This window comes from Phyllobates terribilis, unplaced genomic scaffold (genome assembly GCF_046119375.1).
Source record: "Phyllobates terribilis strain yellow unplaced genomic scaffold, ASM4611937v1 Scaffold_1__5_contigs__length_1240528914, whole genome shotgun sequence".
Taxonomy (NCBI): domain Eukaryota; kingdom Metazoa; phylum Chordata; class Amphibia; order Anura; family Dendrobatidae; genus Phyllobates; species Phyllobates terribilis.
Window position 1 is genome coordinate 1,131,304,936 of NW_027362761.1, and position 17,876 is coordinate 1,131,322,811.

Genomic DNA, 17,876 nt, shown 5'->3' on the forward strand with positions numbered 1-17,876 from the left:
CATCTTTGCTGCTGTGCTCTGCATAAACAGCGACAGAGATGACGACAGAAGATGAGCATATATTGGATGAAGGCTGAATTGAATCACTTACAGTGCACATGATTCAATACTATCATCATTTATTTCTATAAAGCTGCTTTTAGATTTTAACTAGAGTTTAGGGTTAGAATTAGGGCTAGAGATTGATCTAGGGTTAGGGCTAGAGTCTTAAAATTGTTACATAAAAATAAAAATATTGTAAAAAAAACAAACAAACAGAACAATGTATCACTTTGTATTTTAAAAATTGTAACAAAAAGCAGAAAATAAACCTAGGAATTAGGAGGTCAAAGTGCAAACTATTATTACATATGTATTTTCCTCCAATTACAATACATGTGCTTGGGAGATAAGGGGTTAAATACGAGAGTTGTGCACCCAACTCTGGGAGCGATAACTGTTCAGGAGCTGAGGGGCACAATATACTTGCCCCAGGGAGTTGGTAACTTGCGCTACACCACAGATTGAGGTCCCTAATAATTCATGATTTTATGCTTCATATGTCACATACGTCATTTTTTTTCTCTGAAATTCTCCTTTATTACTTTGCAGCGGAGTTGGATTCAGCTTCATCTTCTCCTGGGTTCTCATGCTTATCGTGATTGTTACATTCTTGGCTGGAGGAAATGTAGAAAAGTTGGTGTGTGAACCTTTCCAAGACAGATCTTTGTTTAAGGTGAGAATGAATGTCATAGACCTTGACTGTAGGGTGAAAAAGTTGCAAAATGGCAATTTTCTAACACCTGGTTACATTGTTGGAAAGAATGAATGGTTCTTGTGGAAAAAAAAAGCTAAAATGGCTTTATTCTGGAAGATCTGACCCAGAGAAAAGCCTTGATGGCCAAACTGTAAAGGTCCAGCTGTCCCATTCTTACTTCCTCTCACACAGATTCGCCATGATGGAAATGAAATGGGGGAATACTTATGTAACGTATTACCTCCGAATGTAAACTCTAATCTTCTTTTATAATTAACTATCAATACAGCAACATGTCTGCATATATGGCCATGGCATATGTGCACCTGCACATTAAATTTATGCCATTTTCTGAGATAATATAATATTGTTGGCCTATCCTTTTGTACTAGATGGTGGCCTGATTCTAACGCATCGGGTATTCTAGAATATGTATGCGGCCGACCGGGCGCAATCAGCAGAACGTTGTTTAAATTTGGTGCCAAAATCGCTGATAGGTCGCGGCCGGCCACCGCGACCAATCAGCAGAGCGGCGTTTAAATTTGCCGCCCATCTCGCTGATTGGTCGTGGTCGGCTGTCCACCGCGACCAATCAGCAGAGCGGCGTTTAAATTTGCCGCCCATCTCGCTGATTGGTCGCGGCCGGCCACCACGACCAATCAGCGTCGTATTAGTGTGGGCCCGGGAGCGGCGCTGCTTGTGCGGCTCCGTATTAGCGAGGACCGGGGAGCGGCGCTGCCTGTGCGGCTCCTTCTGCTGTGAGAAGCCGGGAGATGAGCGGCTGCTCGCAGCAGAAGCATCCCGACCGGCGGCGCCGCTCCCAGGTTCTCCGTTCACACTTGCTGTCGGGAGATCAGCGGGCAAAGCCGCTGATCTTCCGACATTAGCCGCATGGAGGTCAGTGGCGCCGGTCGGGGTAGTTGTGCTGCTAGCGCCGCTCATCTCCCCGCTGCATCGCCGCTGACCTCCGTCCGCCAGATGAGCCGCTAACTGCCGCCATCTTTTTTCAGAAATCCCGAGGCGCTGATTGGCCGCTGCCGGACCAATGAGCGACGCAGGATTTCCAGGACAGACAGACGGACAGACGGGATAAGACGATTATATATATAGATAGGTTATCAGTATCAGATTCTGAATCCTGTATCCCCCCACTGATCAGATGATTGAAGGTGGTGTAGGGCCCGAAAGTGGTACATTTAAGTAGTGTCAAAAAATAATACTGTAGGCTAGAGAACCCTATAGGTGACATTATTCCTCTTCAGTGAAGGATTGAGAGAACCAGTTATTCAATTTCTAAAGTATATATTAGATTTATTCCCAAAATTAAAAGGGATATCCAGAATAATTTTTTTTAACATTGTGTCTAAGAATGATTTCTGCCGGCACAGAGTGGTCACAAACTGCTCCTGCTGACGATTCAGCGTCTTCCATTGATTTCACGTCGACAGAGCAGTAGCTTCTTTTCCACTCTGCTCTGTTGACAGGGTGTGACTGCCGACATCCTGCTGATTGATAGTCTGCTCCCTGCTGCCTAACTGCAGGAAGCCAGCTGTTAATCAGCATGATGTCGGAAGTCTTGTCCCATCAACAGAGCAGCCCGGAAGAACAACCGTTCTACTGACGTGGAACCGCTGAATCACAGGTAGGAGAGGTAGGTGACCGAGAGGAGAGTTTGGCACCTGGACAACCTCTCTAAAAGTTATCACCGATCTAAAGTTGGGTAATAATATGCAGATTAGTGGGGGTTCTGGCCATTGGGCCCCCTACTGATCTTAAGAACAGGGCTCTAAAATGCCACTTTGATTGCTGCACATGCGTTCACAGCTCCATTCACTCTCCCGGCTGTCTCTAACACTCCCATGGATGCATGCGCAGTCAACGCTCTATTCCACTGGGGCATTTCAGAGCCCCAATCTCAGAATCCCAGCATTCCCACACCCACCGATCCGCAATTTATCACATATCTATTGATCTGGAGTGCTCCGCGCAGCAATCGGGATAGTTCAGAGTTATGTGTGAATCGCTCATTGAAGTGCGGTGTTATAGACAGTCCTATGAGACAAGTTAGTTATTGTTTCTTTACGTCAAATCCCACTAATTTATCCCATTGACACATCCTGGACCTCATTCTGTGCACGTTCCTCTTCATCATCAGGCACTGTAATATTTCTTGACATATTACCTTCCCAATGCATAAAGGAGCAGTAGGAGTCTGTGTATAATCCACACAAATATGACGCTCCGGGGGAGATCCCATTTGTCTGTCCTTCCAGCTTATTTTATGGTGCATGTTTTCTCAAGCCGCGGCCTGTATGACAGCCGAGATATGTCAGTCACTTGCTCACTGCTCCAGGCACCAGCACAGACACTGGAATCTTCTTTTGCACACAGATACAGACTTCTATATATTTCTAGTTATAGATGATTTCACTTTGTCATTTTCAGTAATTTTTAAGTAAATGGTTTAACGATAATAGGAAGGAATGCCTGACAAATGGGATTACATTATAAGTATACTGTTAAAATAGGGTTAATCCGGCATGTACGGTAATCATCTCCGCATTTCTATTCACCCTCTTCTATGTCTCCGTATAAGACTCTTCTTTATTCATCCTGAGCCTCCTGATTCAGGACTATATAGCCGTAACTACAGAACATGGAGATTGTAATGTTTTATCATCCTACTGATTTAAAGGTCGGTCAGGAGGGCAATCATTATGGGCATAGTAATAGTCACCATTAGAGGTGGTCACCCAGCGTGGTATACCAAGAAAATACTTCTCACACATTGATGACTTAGGAACTTTTTATTTAAGAAGAAAAAAAAAATCCTTTAAGAATGAAAAATTAGAAAGAAAAATGTCAAAGTTTTGAAAAATTTGTGTCCGGTACTATGTAGGATATGCAGGTATTCCAAGCATGCAAAATCCAGCATTGCAGGAGGAATACTCAATCGCTTACTACCCTTAGGCCAATATCACACATGCATTTTTTATGGCTGTTTTTGTTGCAATTTTTGAGACAAAGGTAGAAATGTTTTTATAAAGTTGGGTAAAATAAAGGAAAGTCTTATGAATCTCTTCCCGATACACTGATACAATTCCTGCACCTCAAACGACTAGAGTCCATTTCCCCATTTATTATGGAAAACTATGATGTGAACTAAGCGAAATCCATTCATTTTCTCCATAACCATGACACAGGCTGCAGGAAAACCCTATGGGACTTGAGTATTTCATAGAATCCTAGAATATTAGAAATGCAGGATTCACTAACCATCTCAGACAGATGTCTGTCCAGCCTCTGTTTGAAGACGTCCATTGAAGGAGAACTCACCACCTCTTGTGGCCGCCTGTTCCACTCATTGATCACCCTCACTATATCAGTTTCATCCCATTGCCTCTAGTCTTTCTTTGTGAAAATGAGAATAAAGCTGATCCCTCTACACTGTGACAGCCCTTCAGATATTTGTAGACAGCTATTAAGTCTCCTCTCAGTCTTCTCTTTTCCAAGCTAAACATTCCCAAATCCTGTAACCCTTCCTCATAGGACATTGTTTGCAGACCGGTCACCATTCTGGTCGCTCTTCTCTGAACTTGTTCCAGTTTTTCGATGTCTTTTTTAAGATGTGGTGCCCAGAACTGGACGTAGTATTCCAGATGAGGTCTGACCAAAGAAGAGTAGAGGGGGATAATTACTTCACATGATCTAGACTGTATGCTTCTGTTAATGCAACCCAGTACTGTGTTTGCCTTTTTTGCTGCTGCATCACACTGTTGACTCATGAGCAGTCTGTGATCTATTAGTATACCTAAGTCTTTCTCACATGTGCTGTTGCTTAGCTCTATTCCTCCCATTCTGTATATGCTTTTTTCATTTTTCTTGCCCAGATGTAGGAATTTGCCTTCTGTTAGTTGCTGCCCACAGTTCCAATTTGTTTAAATCTTTTTGAATCCTTTCTCTCTTCTCTATTATTATCTATCCCTCCTAGCTTTGTGTCATCAGCAAATGTAATCAGATTATCCTCAATTCCTTCATTTAAATCATTGATAAAGATGTTGAGGAACACAGGGCCCAGGACAGAGCCTTGTGGCACCCCACTTGAGACATTCTTCCAACTGGATATTGAACCATTTATGACCACTCTTTGGGTCTAATCACTAAACCAGTTATGAATCCACCGAACAGTTGCCTTAAAACTTTAAAAGGGTTGTCTAATTTGGACAATGGCTTCTTGCTAGAATGGTCCTTTTTAATATAAGCGAATCACAAAAGTACTCTTGCTGGGACCCCCAACGATCCGCTCGTTTTTGAGGGGAAATCTGTCTGTCTGTAAGGGTCCGTTTACACAGACCAACCTGTATCACTGAATGACTGCCGATTGGTAAACCTTTACTGATTGGCGGTCATTTAGTAGCCTGTTTTACACCAGAGTAGACGATGCACACTGAGTGATCTGTAATGGATCTGTATTAGACTAAGGGCAGACGACCAAGAGAATTGGGCAATTATGCTAATCACACTCTGCTCATACTCTCCATCTTCTCCTTTCTGTTAGTCCATAGAGAACGAATTGCACTCAGATGTTATCCGAGTGCAGTCCGATGTTTTCCATTGACTTGTATGGTCAAGTGTGATCCAAATATCAGGTCAAACTTGGGCATGCTGCAATTTTTTTTCCTTGGACAGATCCTGCCCAAGGTAAAAATCAGACATGTGCACGGCCCCATACAATCGTACTGTTTTGACGAATCGCACTCGGACCGGAAATATGAGCCCTTAATTCGCTCAGCATGCATCAGCTGCCATTGTTCCCGGCAGTGCGAGTCCTGTTTACACAGGTCGATGTGCTACCGAGAACGATGACAAAAGATAATTTCACCCTATGAATGAGTGTTTTGGTCGTTCATCGTCAGCCTGTTTACGCTGAAAGATTATAGTGAACGAATGATAATCTTTCAGTGTGAATGTAGATTAACTTCTGTTTCTCTACAGCGCCTCCATAAGAGAAATTAAGCATTACTCAGTTTCCATTAAAATCAGTGGATTGTCTGGGTAATGCAGGACAGGACAGGTCCTCCTGTGAAAGATTTATTTTTCACATTTTTCATTCTGGCCAAAAAATGAGGGTCCTGAAAATAGGACCTCTTCCATCGTACTGATCTCTGGGTCTTGCAGGTGTATATATCAAGCTCTTCCACTGCACTTAAAGCGCCACTCCAGTGTTTTTTTAATGCACCACTGGAGTGGTGCTTTAAATGCATTTCCCCTGTCCCCTGTCTCATACTCACCTGCTGCTGCCTTCATTGTTTTCCAGCGTCGTTCCCGTCGGTCTCTGGCGAAAAGTGACCTGCCGGCAGCTCCAGTGTCTCATGGAGCGCACCGGAGATCACTTCTCAATACAAGTCTATGAGCGCTTCATTCTGGTCCTCATAGAGTTACATTGAGCTCTTGTGATGTAACTTCAGACTTCCAGCCAGGCAGACTGGGGACTGGAGTGGCGTCGGTAAAAGATGAAGGCGAGTATATGACTGGGGGCAGAGGGATCAAATTTAAAGCACCACTCCAGAGCTGAAAAAAAAACTAAATGTTGGAGTGGTGCTTTAAAGGAAACCTGACAGCTGATTCATGGTTACTCTAAAACATACTTTTAAAAGGCGGACTGAGAGGATACGACAAGGATGACTAGTCCAAAAGGCCGGTCCCTTCTCCTTTAGACTAACAGGTATCTCGGTGTGTATTATGGAGAACGAGACCGGTCAATTCAAGCAGAGCACCTTGGACTTGCATCCAAGACACATAGTTCCCAGACGGCCTCTAATAATGTGTCCTCTCTTGAACGCTAACTAGCAACCACCTGCTTAACCTACAGCCGGATACACCTCAGAATCAAAAATCACCAAATACAGCCTTGAGGATTCTATTAAAAATTAACTTTTACTTGTTATTATAAAAAATATTGGCCTCAGTTGCCATACACCCTAGAAGCTTAACCAAAAAAGACCCCGCTAACCTCAGGACATTAAGAGCTATATATAACAGACACAATAACATAAATGTCATATCTGTCATATCTCTTCACATGTAATGTCCTGACGGTTAGATAACATACATAAACAAGTGCTCAAAAATAACAAAGAAGGAAAATGTCTGGATCTCCCCCATTTCACTGGTATGCATTTCTCAGGGATAGTCGTCCATGTTCATAAGTTCTTTTCCTGGACTATTCTACCCTGTCGTGCCCCGGTAATGGCTCCTGCCCTTGCAAGGGCAGTACTCAAGTATACCCTCAACTTAGTCCCATAAAAACCCTCCCGACGCATTTCTTTCTCCTTTCGGCGAAGTCATCAGGGGAGTACGTTAGGCATTTGGGAAGGCACGGGTATTATATAGAAAATAAGTAACTCCGTGCTTAAAAAGTGCAAAAGTGCTTAAAAACGCCAAAAGAGCTTCCTCACAGTGGGGAGTGATCTCTCATAGTGGTGCAGAGTGCTGCCACCACTCTTTCCAGCAAAAATAATAGAGAAAACCCACTATACCTACACTGTTTAAATAGGCTTGTATTCCCTCTTTTCTCATTTCTCTGTCGGCGTCCCACCTCACTTCCTGGGCCGGGCCTTAATCTCTATATTCAGTTAGTCTATTTATGAAGATAAACACATTTCTCCTTTCCCTTATCCTTAAAATATGTAAATTTTGCATTTCAAATAATGTGTGTTACCTCTATTTTTCTTTTTTAATCCCCATATATGAAGTAAGTTGAACCAGCTTCGGTAGTCATGTGCCATGTCATGTGTTTCCCACCGTGACGTCATATCCAGTCACGTGGCCTACCACAGTCACATGACACCGCTACTTGCCACACACCTCTCTGCACTGCAATTTCCTCAAAGATCGCGCCATTTCCAGCCCCGCATCACGTGACCGCATGACGCGGTTACATCAGGTGAACACCATACATGCAGTCACGCATCCTAACGCGATGATGCAGCACAACCGCATCATGCGGATACTCAAAACCCTCCCTGATGCTTTCCATCATTCTCCGCCACACTTTAACTGCAAATCTATACCAAATGGGCCAGTTCTTATTTGTACCCTTAAACCACTCAAATCCCCTTGGATCACCCTACCTTTTCCCAATATGACATCTGGAGGGTGGGGCGGGGGCTCAAGGGTGGGCAGAGGGGTGGGGGGACACGGCCGGAGGGGGCAGGTAAAGGAGAGAAGGTCAGTGGTTCAGAGAAGCCAACATAAAAAGGAGCCCTCATATAACATAGAAATTTGGAGGGACTATCAGTTCCTCCAGGTCCTTTCCATTCTTATATCAACTGTCAACTTACGGGGTTAAGAAGGATAATCAGAGAAAAGGAGTATCTTCCTTATTGGATATGTACTCCCCAATAACATTAATCAGTAACGTTGAACGCTGCAGCGTTTCACCATAAACCATACACGGCTGCGATAATGGAGGCGGTCTCTGATTCATGCTGCCCGTGGTTGCCTTTAAAATCACAGGGTTCTCTCTATGGTAACTTGCTCTTCTTTTTTCCCAGTAATAATGAATGTTACCTTTTGTCATATGTAATAACATTTGGTTCTTTTTGTTTTCAAGGTTCTGGATACTCCATATCTGCTGAATTCACAGTGGAAAAACTATCTCTCCGGTGCCCTGTATCAAAACGCCAACATAAATCTCACTTTTGAAAAAGTCTACAGGTAAAAAAAACAAAACAAAGATAAACAGGCGGGAATGGATTCATGGGAAGGGGTAGATGTGTAGTTATAAGGTTTTAAGACTCAAGGTAAGAATTTTACCTGGGTCCATGTTCTAAGCAGTCCTGTCCACTGTATATAGTAACATCAGGCCCAGCTGGGTATATAAAGTACCAAGTACCAATATCTCTGTATAACCCCAAAAGTGCTCTATACCTGGCCTCGTAGTACTGGGATCTATGGGCCACAAGAAAGGGTTAGAACCAGGGGGAGTAAAGTGCCTATAATGAATATGTAAAGGGGTATTCTCAAGTTTGAAAGTTATCCCCTATCCATGAGACAGGGGATAACTTCCCGACTGCTGGGGGTTCCAACTGGTGGGACCACCAGTAATCCTGAGATCTGGAAAAGCCACGTTCAAATGGTGCGGTGGTGGAACATGCGCACTTCTGCTCCAAACTCTAAACTTGAGCACATACCCTTACACTGTGAGCTGCGCCCCCTTGGTAGAAACCCTTAAAATGAACACTAAATTAAAATGGCAGATAAAAAAGGAATACTCAGGAGAGCAGTGAGAATAAACTAAGAGCAAAAACTGGCCACTTTTGATCTGGTGACAGGGCCACGTTAAATACGACAACCAACATGTCCCCGATTTGTGTAGCCACTTTTGCAAGAATGGAAACAAAAGCACCATGTGCAGGGTTATTCTTCCTGACACTATTTTTTCCCTAAATCTACAATTGAAGCTCTGACTAAGATAGGAACAGAGGGTTATACTGACGCCCACTGAATACCATGCAATGCAGCGGAGCATCCTGGGTGTTTTCTCCGACAGTGGAATTAATGGGACAGCCCCCTTTAAATGCATTATTATTTGGGAAATGACTGATCCTATATCTTTTTATTCTTTTCCAGTGACTGCAAGGAAAACAAGGGCGTTTTTACAGCTCTTCAGATCGATAATTTGTTTAATCTCAATGAATTCTTAAATATCAGCATGGTAAGTGCTAATGTTGCAGACGTGAGGTTAGTTGCGATTCTGGAGTGTAGTATATCAATGACATACATTAATTATAAGAGTGGGAATTACAGTAACTTTCAGTGTCTGCTTTATTATTGCACCCCGATGGCTAAATGGGACTCATAAATGGTGCAAGAGTAGTTGACACTTCCACCATCTTGTAGGACGAAGGAGCATTATAACTTTCAGCCCTATTCCTCATCTCTAACATCAAGGTCCTTTTTGACACATGATCCCACTGGGATCCACAGAATTTATAGTGGGGTATTCACATTTCAATAGAAGGGTGATTTTATAAATTTGAAGATCTCACTTAGTATTTAGCATTACTAATTTCTGTCACCTCAGTCGTCATTTCTGTCAATTGGATACCATGACAGACCTCAGTATAAGGCTGGTCCAATATTCAGAATTCAAATACAGACCACGATGTCCAGACCAGCCATGTGTCTCCTGACCGAAACTCAACAACACTATATATGCCTATGAAGCTGTTGATTTTGGCCAGTCTGGCATTGTGGATTTTATTCGGATTTTGAATGTTGGACGTGTGAAACCGGTCTAAGTCAATGGGGTTGGTCATGTGCTATTGGAACCTGTTGTATGACATCCAATTCTGTCATTATAAAGAAGCCATAACACAGATGTGAATAGAGCCCAACATTATGACTGGGTGTGACTCCAGGGGAATTTTGGCAGTATAGGGTCTTTGTGAAAGAAAAGTACATGGGCTCCTTGTAGTGTGATGTGTCAACCAGTCACTTTGACTTGACCAAGATACAGAGCAATGGCAGCAAACTGAACCTTACCCTCTGGTGAAGGAAAGCTGGTTTATTGAGAATGAGGTGCTCATCATTTAGCTCCTTTCTAGCAAGATCTGTAATTATAAGCTATGATGATCATTAACAGTCCTCAAAGAGTTATCCCATCTTAAACACTTATAGTGCATTCAGAGGATATGCCATAAACGTCTGATAAATTAAGTCTCCCCTCTGAGAATCACACCTATCTCCAGATAGAGGTCCTCTGACTTGTTCCCTGACTGATGAGTTGGTTGACAGCTATTGTATCTATACGGTGAACGATTGGAGAGGTGGAAGGCATGGGAACATTCGATGGGGCACACTTATCTAAGAGGAGAATACCCCATTGACATGCAATCAGGTAGATCATAGGAAGCCTCTGTATTTTCTTTTAGGATAGTTATGGACTCCATCACCTAAGGTATGTCCATCCCGGTGTGAGTTTTCAGCACTTTACATCTCTTACTCTTGGTTTCCCAGTACGTTGATGAAATATCAGATCGGATTGAGATGATGAATATTAACTTGAGGAATATCGTTTTGCTGGATCAAAGAGGAAGAAAGAATTTAGAAGATTTTAGAGCCACAGGGATCGATGGCATAGACTTTGATGCATTTTTATCTGAGGTAAGTACATGCTAAGAGATGAGGTCTCCATGCCTTGAAGGCCTTGTATGTGTCATAGATCAGTAAAAGCCACATAACATGCTGTTGTGTGTATGGGTGCAACTCAATTAAAATGATAAAACCATGTTAGAAACAGATGCAATTTCCAGTATTTGTCTATATCATCCCCAATATCATAACGGCATTGACATCACATCTCTACATGAAGCAACCTGTAGGCAATGAAATGTCATCCAAGTACCCTGCATTCACACACAGGACACAACCGGTCGGTATGATACTGGGGTGGTTTTCCGCCTGCATTGGGGGTGATTGGTGCCCATTTCCTTCACACAATTTATGTTGGATAATTTGCAGCAGGGTTGAAAACGTTCTGTAAATTTTTGGACAGTTTGTATAAATAACCGTCCACTCGAGAGCTCAGGCAGCATAACTCCTAGTGGTATGGTTGCTGGGAGCAGGATCTGGGTAGGCTGACCACTGTCCATCAATATAAATATAGATCAACAAAACAAATTGGAACAGAACCCAAATAATGCTTAAAACAATTTTTATTCAGATCCACGGACTCACGGCTGGTGTATAACCTTACATGCAAAATTTCAGGTATATAAGCTCTTCGTCAGGCTTTACAAGAACAAATAAAAAAAAATCAATACAAAATAAAAATAGAAAAAAAATCCTATAAATCAAGTAATTCTATACATGTGAGCGCACCATTATGTTAATGCATTAATAAGGTGTTGGAGCATATTTCATTATTCTCTACTGCTTTTACTTGCATGTGTCCATGTTTTTCCTATCATCTTATGTTGGAACCCTGATCACGGAGTATGCCGGTTCACAGCCCAATTTCCCCATATATTTATGTATAAACACAATGTTGTTGTGCTCACATGTATAGAATTACTTATACTACATGTAATTTTTCGATTTGATTTTTTTTTATGTGTAAAGCCTGAAAAAGGGATCATATACCGGAAATGTTGTAAAGTTATACCGCTGCCATGCATTCATGTATCTGATGGAAAATCACTCTAAGCACTAAAGAGTTTGTACCAAGATTGGAAGTTGTTACTTCTCAATAGGATAAGGGATAACTTTCTGATGGCTGGGGATCCAATTGCTTAGACCCCCACCGTTCTCGAGAACGGGTTGAGCTGAGGTCGAGCATGCGCACCTCCAGTCCATTCATTCTCAATGGAACCTCAGTACTCGGAACTCCCATTGAGAATGAATGGAGTGGAAGTGCGCATGCTCGACCTCAGTGATTTTATTTAGAGTTTCATATGTTCAACAGAGTTTCATTTGAGTTTGGTCTGAGTTTCATCAGTTTTTCTCTGATGAGAAACAAAAAAAAATAAAAAAAATAAAAATATTTTCCACCTTCTACTATCTAACAGTCTGTGAAAAACGGACAACAAGCATATGGCATCCGGGTGCAGTCTGATTTTTTTCCACTGACCCATAGACTTGCATTGCCGATTTTGATCCGAGATACGGATCAATATCGGATATGTCTCTGCAAATTTGCATGGATCACTTGGTCCAAAATAAAATTTGAACATGTGAACAGCTCGATAGGCTATACTAGGCATGAGTTCTGTCCACAAAAAAACAAAAGTTGGTACTTCACGTGGACTTTTTCTCCACATGGACCGTCAATCAGTTTGGGGAAAAAAATTTCAGCAGGTGCTAGTCACCTCAATTTTTTGGATGAGGCTCGCTCATAAATTTCAATAGGTGTGCAATAATGTGATGCCATACAGACACCATCCATTTTAACGGATCCCATTGCAATTATTATCGTAGGAAACTAATTTTTTAGTTATTGTTGTACAAAAACAGACGGCATATGGATGGGGTACGGATGACAATATGAATTAATAATCGTCCATCTTTTCTGGACTAATGCTGAGAGAAGGGGGAGCAGAGAGCCAGGAGGACCAGGAGCAGGAGTTACATAATGGACGAAGACACTCCACAGCAGCAACATGGTGGAAAATATTTAATAAAGACTAAAAAGAAAGTTGCTTCACTTTTCATTTAGGAAGCAAATGAACAATAAAAAATGTCTATGGCAAGATGTACAGAGCCGGCTTTAAAGCAGTGTTCATACCCCGTAGAGCACGAGCACCGCAGAACCGCTCTAAAAGGTAAATGAGTATAAACCACTGAGCCTTGTTACAGTTCTTACATTGGATCTTTTCATTTTTCTGTCTCTAGACAGGCAAAAGCAGCACAAAAGTGGATCTCTTGGCTTATGCCAATGAGCTGGAAGGCAATGCTGACATGCTGGTAAGTCCATACAGTCTGACTTTGTTCTTCATACGTTGCAGGATATAAATTTTACATTTTAAACTTTAGAATTCAGTAATATGCACAGGCATTTCTACAGATTTCTTCTGATGTCCTAGAATGATGGCGTGCACACCTGATCTTCTATTAGTATTACGGAACATTTCAAGAATTTAGTTCGGGGTTCTAAGGGGTAACGTTTCTCCTTTTGGAGAGTGACAAGCCAGGCCTGGCATGTCAGAGTGAGGAGACTAATATGCCATGCAATGCTCCTCTGGGAAATTATATATGCAAATTATCTCTCCAGAGAGGAAGAGGACTTGAACTCTATAGCGCCACCTGTTGGAAGCAGCAATCCTACAAGTCACTATAGACCCATTAACAAGCCTTGCTATATGACTTAGGATAAAAGCCAAACCAGAATCTCAATTTGCAGACACGGTGTTTTGGGGTGTTGCCCCTCATCAGTGCAAAGTAGTTAAAATACTAAAGATAGAACTTTTTTTGTCTCCTGTCCTGACTTGTCTGATTTAGTACATAATTATATTCCCCAATGAATAACAATAATGGAACATGTTTTCTGAGGTGTCATCTGAGAATTGTTGAAGGGCTTGTACCAAGTTTGGAAGTAATCCACTATTTATCGGATAGGGAATAACTTCCCCATCACTAGGGGTCAGAATGGTGGGACCCCCATTGATTTTGAGAACCTGGGTTCTGAAGATTGCTGTATGAATGGAGTAATGGTCGATCATGTGCACCTGCGCTACATTCATTCACAATGGGAGTGTCGAAGACCAGAGGTCCCGTTAAGAATTAATGGAGCAGTAGTGTTCATGATCCACCATTACTCCAATCACACAGGACTCTTCAGAGCCCCGATTTTCCAAATTGACTGTGTCCCAGCATTCGGACCCCCAGCGATCAGGAAGTTATCCCCTATCCAATAAATAGGACTATAAAGGAAATATCTAGTTACGCAGAGCAGATTAATGTCTTAACATATTGTTATCGCTGCTGGAACTCCAATATTCCGATATAAAGTTTAAAGGGTTGATCTCATCTTCTTTTCTTCAGGAGCACATTGCTCCTCTGCCCACCAGCTTCCTGTTGTGCTGGGGGGCGGTTCGCTCCCGAAGACTGACAGTTCAGACCGGTGGCATGTTCATGTTGCTGGTCCGAACTGAGCACTCTGCAATACTGCTAGCAGAGGTAGCTTTGTCTCTGTATCATCGGAGGAGCACAGAGCAACTGAGGCTTGTCTGATGCAGTGATCCGGCCAGTTACAGATCGGCGCTTGCAGGCTCTAAACCAGGGGTCTCAAACTCGGCTGGGTATATGGGCCGCACATGGAAAAAATTTGAATTTGGGGGGCCGCATTCTTTGTTCAATGTGACATTTTTAGTGATACCATTTTTTTTTCTATACACCTTTTGAACATTTTTTCCGTGTTTATTTTTTTATAGCTTGGGTCGTTATGGATGTGGCGATAATAAACGTGCACTTTTTTGTGTTTACTTTAGTTTACATATAAAACAGCATTTTTAGTGCCCAATATTTTTTCATGCTTTATTTTTATTTTTTTGATTTTTACAATTTTGTTTCCCCCAATTGGCCACATTCAGTAATATTGTCTTACAATTAGCATCATATAGTAATAATGGCAAACATCTTGTAGTAATGTGCCCCATCCAGGTCCCCATCCTGTGGCTATGTGCCCCATCCAGGTCTCCATCCTGTGGTTATGTGCCCCATGCAGGTCCCCATCCTGTGGCTATGTGCCCCATGCAGGTCCCCATCCTGTGGCTATGTGTCCCATCCAGGTCCCCATCTTGTGGCTATGTGCCCCATCCAGGTCCCCATCCTGTGGCTATGTGCCCCATCCAGGTCCCCATCTTGTGGCTATGTGCCCCATCCAGGTCCCCATCCTGTGGTTATGTGCCCCATTCAGGTCCCCATCCTGTGGCTATGTGCCCCATCCAGGTCCCCATCTTGTGGCTATGTGCCCCATCCAGGTCCCCATCCTGTGGCTATGTGCCCCATCCAGGTCCCCATCCTGTGGTTATGTGCCCCATGCAGGTCCCCATCCTGTGGCTATGTGCCCCATCCAGGTCCCCATCTTGTGGCTATGTGCCCCATCCAGGTCCCCATCTTGTGGCTATGTGCCCCATCCAGGTCCCCATCCTGTGGCTATGTGCCCCATCCAGGTCCCCATCCTGTGGCTATGTGCCCCATCCAGGTCCCCATCCTGTGGCTATGTGCCCCATCCAGGTCCCCATCTTGTGGCTATGTGCCCCATCCAGGTCCCCATCTTGTGGCTATTTGCCCCATCCAGGTCCCCATCCTGTGGCTATGTGCCCCATCCAGGTCCCCATCTTGTGGCTATGTGCCCCATCCAGGTCCCCATCTTGTGGCTATTTGCCCCATCCAGGTCCCCATCTTGTGGCTATGTGCCCCATCCAGGTCCCCATCTTGTGGCTATTTGCCCCATCCAGGTCCCCTCTTGTGGCTATGTGCCCCATCCTGGTCCCCATGTTGTGGCTCTGTGCCCCCTGTGCTGTTCTTCACACACATAAAATAGAAAAAAAAAAAGATGATTCTCACCTGTCCTCCGTTCCCTCGGCGGCCTTCCTGCAGATGTGGCCCGCGGGCACCACAGAGTCCGACCCCTTGACGATCCCGACCTGGTCCAGGAGGAGCCGCCGACAGCAGCGCTGCATTGCCGCACAGAGACTGTCTCCCAGCACTGCATTTCCAATGTCAGCCGCCGGCCAATCAGAGGCCAGCAGCTGATAGCTGCGTATGGCAATGACGTCATACTCGCTGCGCCGACACGCAGATATCAGCTGCTGGCCTCTGATTGGCCAGTGGCTGGCATTGGAAATGCAGTGCTGGGAGACAGTCTCTGTGCGGCAATGCAGCGCTGCTGTCGGCGGCTCCTCCTGGACCTGGTCGGGATCATCAAGGGGTCTGTGCCCGCGGGCCGCGTGTTTGAGACCCCTGCTCTAAACCATAAAGTCGGCAAACGGAATACATTCATTACTTAGGTAATCAGCCGCTCTGGGGACTGTAGGGCGGCCGGTAACCTAGGGTATAATTTGTATACAATAGTTTTTTAAAAAAAACTCGGTTATTAAGAATAGGGAGCATTTTTAAAAAAGGGTAAATTGCAAAGTTGCTTGTTTTTACAAATACTTTGCAATGTCAACTATTTAGGAACCTGAGAAAACCCCTTTAAATGATCAAATCTGACTGCAGACACCACTAGAAGGGGCTTAGGAGTGTGCCGCATACTGTATTAATGCTGCAATCAATGTAAGAACATAGCTCTCTTTAATGGTGGCTGAAGGAAGACAGTGTAGTTTATTTAAAGGGGATGTCCACTACTCAGACAACTCCTTCTCAATTACTATATTCCCACCTGTAAAATAAAAACAGCCTGTACTCATGTCTGGTGCTGGCGCCATTCCAGTGATGATGGCGCTGGGAATCCCATGATGTTGTTATGCCACGTGAGCCCTGCAGTCAATCAACTTCTGGTAATGGACCATTGGTCTCCCACTTTCTTCGGATGCAATGGACATCTGGAAAAAGTCAGAGAGCAGCAGCAGCTCTCACATAAAAATGTCACGCGAGCCCAGGCACTGACAGCATTAGAATGGCGCCAGCAACGGAAGTGAGTATAGGCTATGTTTATTTTATATGGGGGAACTCCTCCTTGGTCACACCTCATCTGGAATACTGTGTCCAGTTCTGGGCACCATATTTTAAAAAATACATAAAAAAACTGGATCAAGTTCAGAGAAGAGCTACCAGGATGGTGAGAGGACTGCAAACTATGTCCTACGAGGAACGGTTAAAGGATCTGGGAATGCTTATCTTGCAAAAAAGCAAAAAAGAAGACTGAGAGGAGACTTAATAGCTGTCTACAAATATCTGAAGGGATGTCACATTGTAGAGGGATCATCCTTATTCTCATTTGCACATGGAATCATGAGTAGCAATGGGATGAAACTGAAAGGGAGAAGATACAGATTAGATATTAAAAAAAACTTTTTGACAGTTAGGGTGATCAATGAGTGGAACAGGCGGCCACGAGAGGTGGTGAGTTCTCCTTCAATGGAAGTCTTCAAACAGAGGCAGGACAGACATCTGTCTGAGATGGTTTAGTGAATCCTGCATTGAGCAGGGGGTTGGACATGATGACCCTGGAGGTCCCCAACAACTCTAACATTCTATAATTCTATGTTTCTATATAGCAAGTGAGTAGTAGACATCCCCTTTAACTCTATGTCGGCACAGAATTTTAGACCTTTCTAGTTGAAAAAATGTAAATAGTTTTCAAGACTGGTCATTTACTTTTTGAGTTGAGATGAATTTTTCCTATTTCAAAGAGCAGGCTTGTTGTTTTGTTATGGTCACTGCGACTAAAAGATTGCACCTTCCATACGGCTATTCCTAGCTTGCGATTATGGGTCAGATGTGGCTAATTACAGAGGTGTCCTTCCTTACTTTTCCTGGACATATCTAGTTGTGAATGGTAGTCGCTGAGCGATTCTAGTGGGGATCCGATTAATACCACAACCTTAGATAACGAATGCCGTGACTTTTTGTTCTTGTCGGGCAGCTCTTCTATGGGCAAAATCACAATCCTGCTTTGAGCTACTAAAAA

The 17,876-nt window shown here is 43.4% G+C and overlaps 1 protein-coding gene across 8 annotated transcripts in view; it reads left to right on the forward strand.

Annotated features, from left to right (window-relative positions):
• Positions 1-17,876, forward strand: part of PROM1 (prominin 1) — a 239,284-nt gene that overhangs the window by 172,872 nt on the left and 48,536 nt on the right. For all 8 annotated transcript variants that reach the window (XR_012250681.1, XR_012250684.1, XR_012250683.1 and 5 more), the window contains exons 14-18: positions 592-715; positions 8,352-8,455; positions 9,371-9,455; positions 10,760-10,906; positions 13,133-13,204. Coding sequence is in view for 4 of the 8 variants with exons in the window: in XM_073647207.1 (XP_073503308.1) it covers positions 592-715; positions 8,352-8,455; positions 9,371-9,455; positions 10,760-10,906; positions 13,133-13,204 (532 nt within the window). In the remaining 4 variants the exon portion in view is untranslated. The remainder of the gene's footprint in view (positions 1-591; positions 716-8,351; positions 8,456-9,370; positions 9,456-10,759; positions 10,907-13,132; positions 13,205-17,876) is intronic.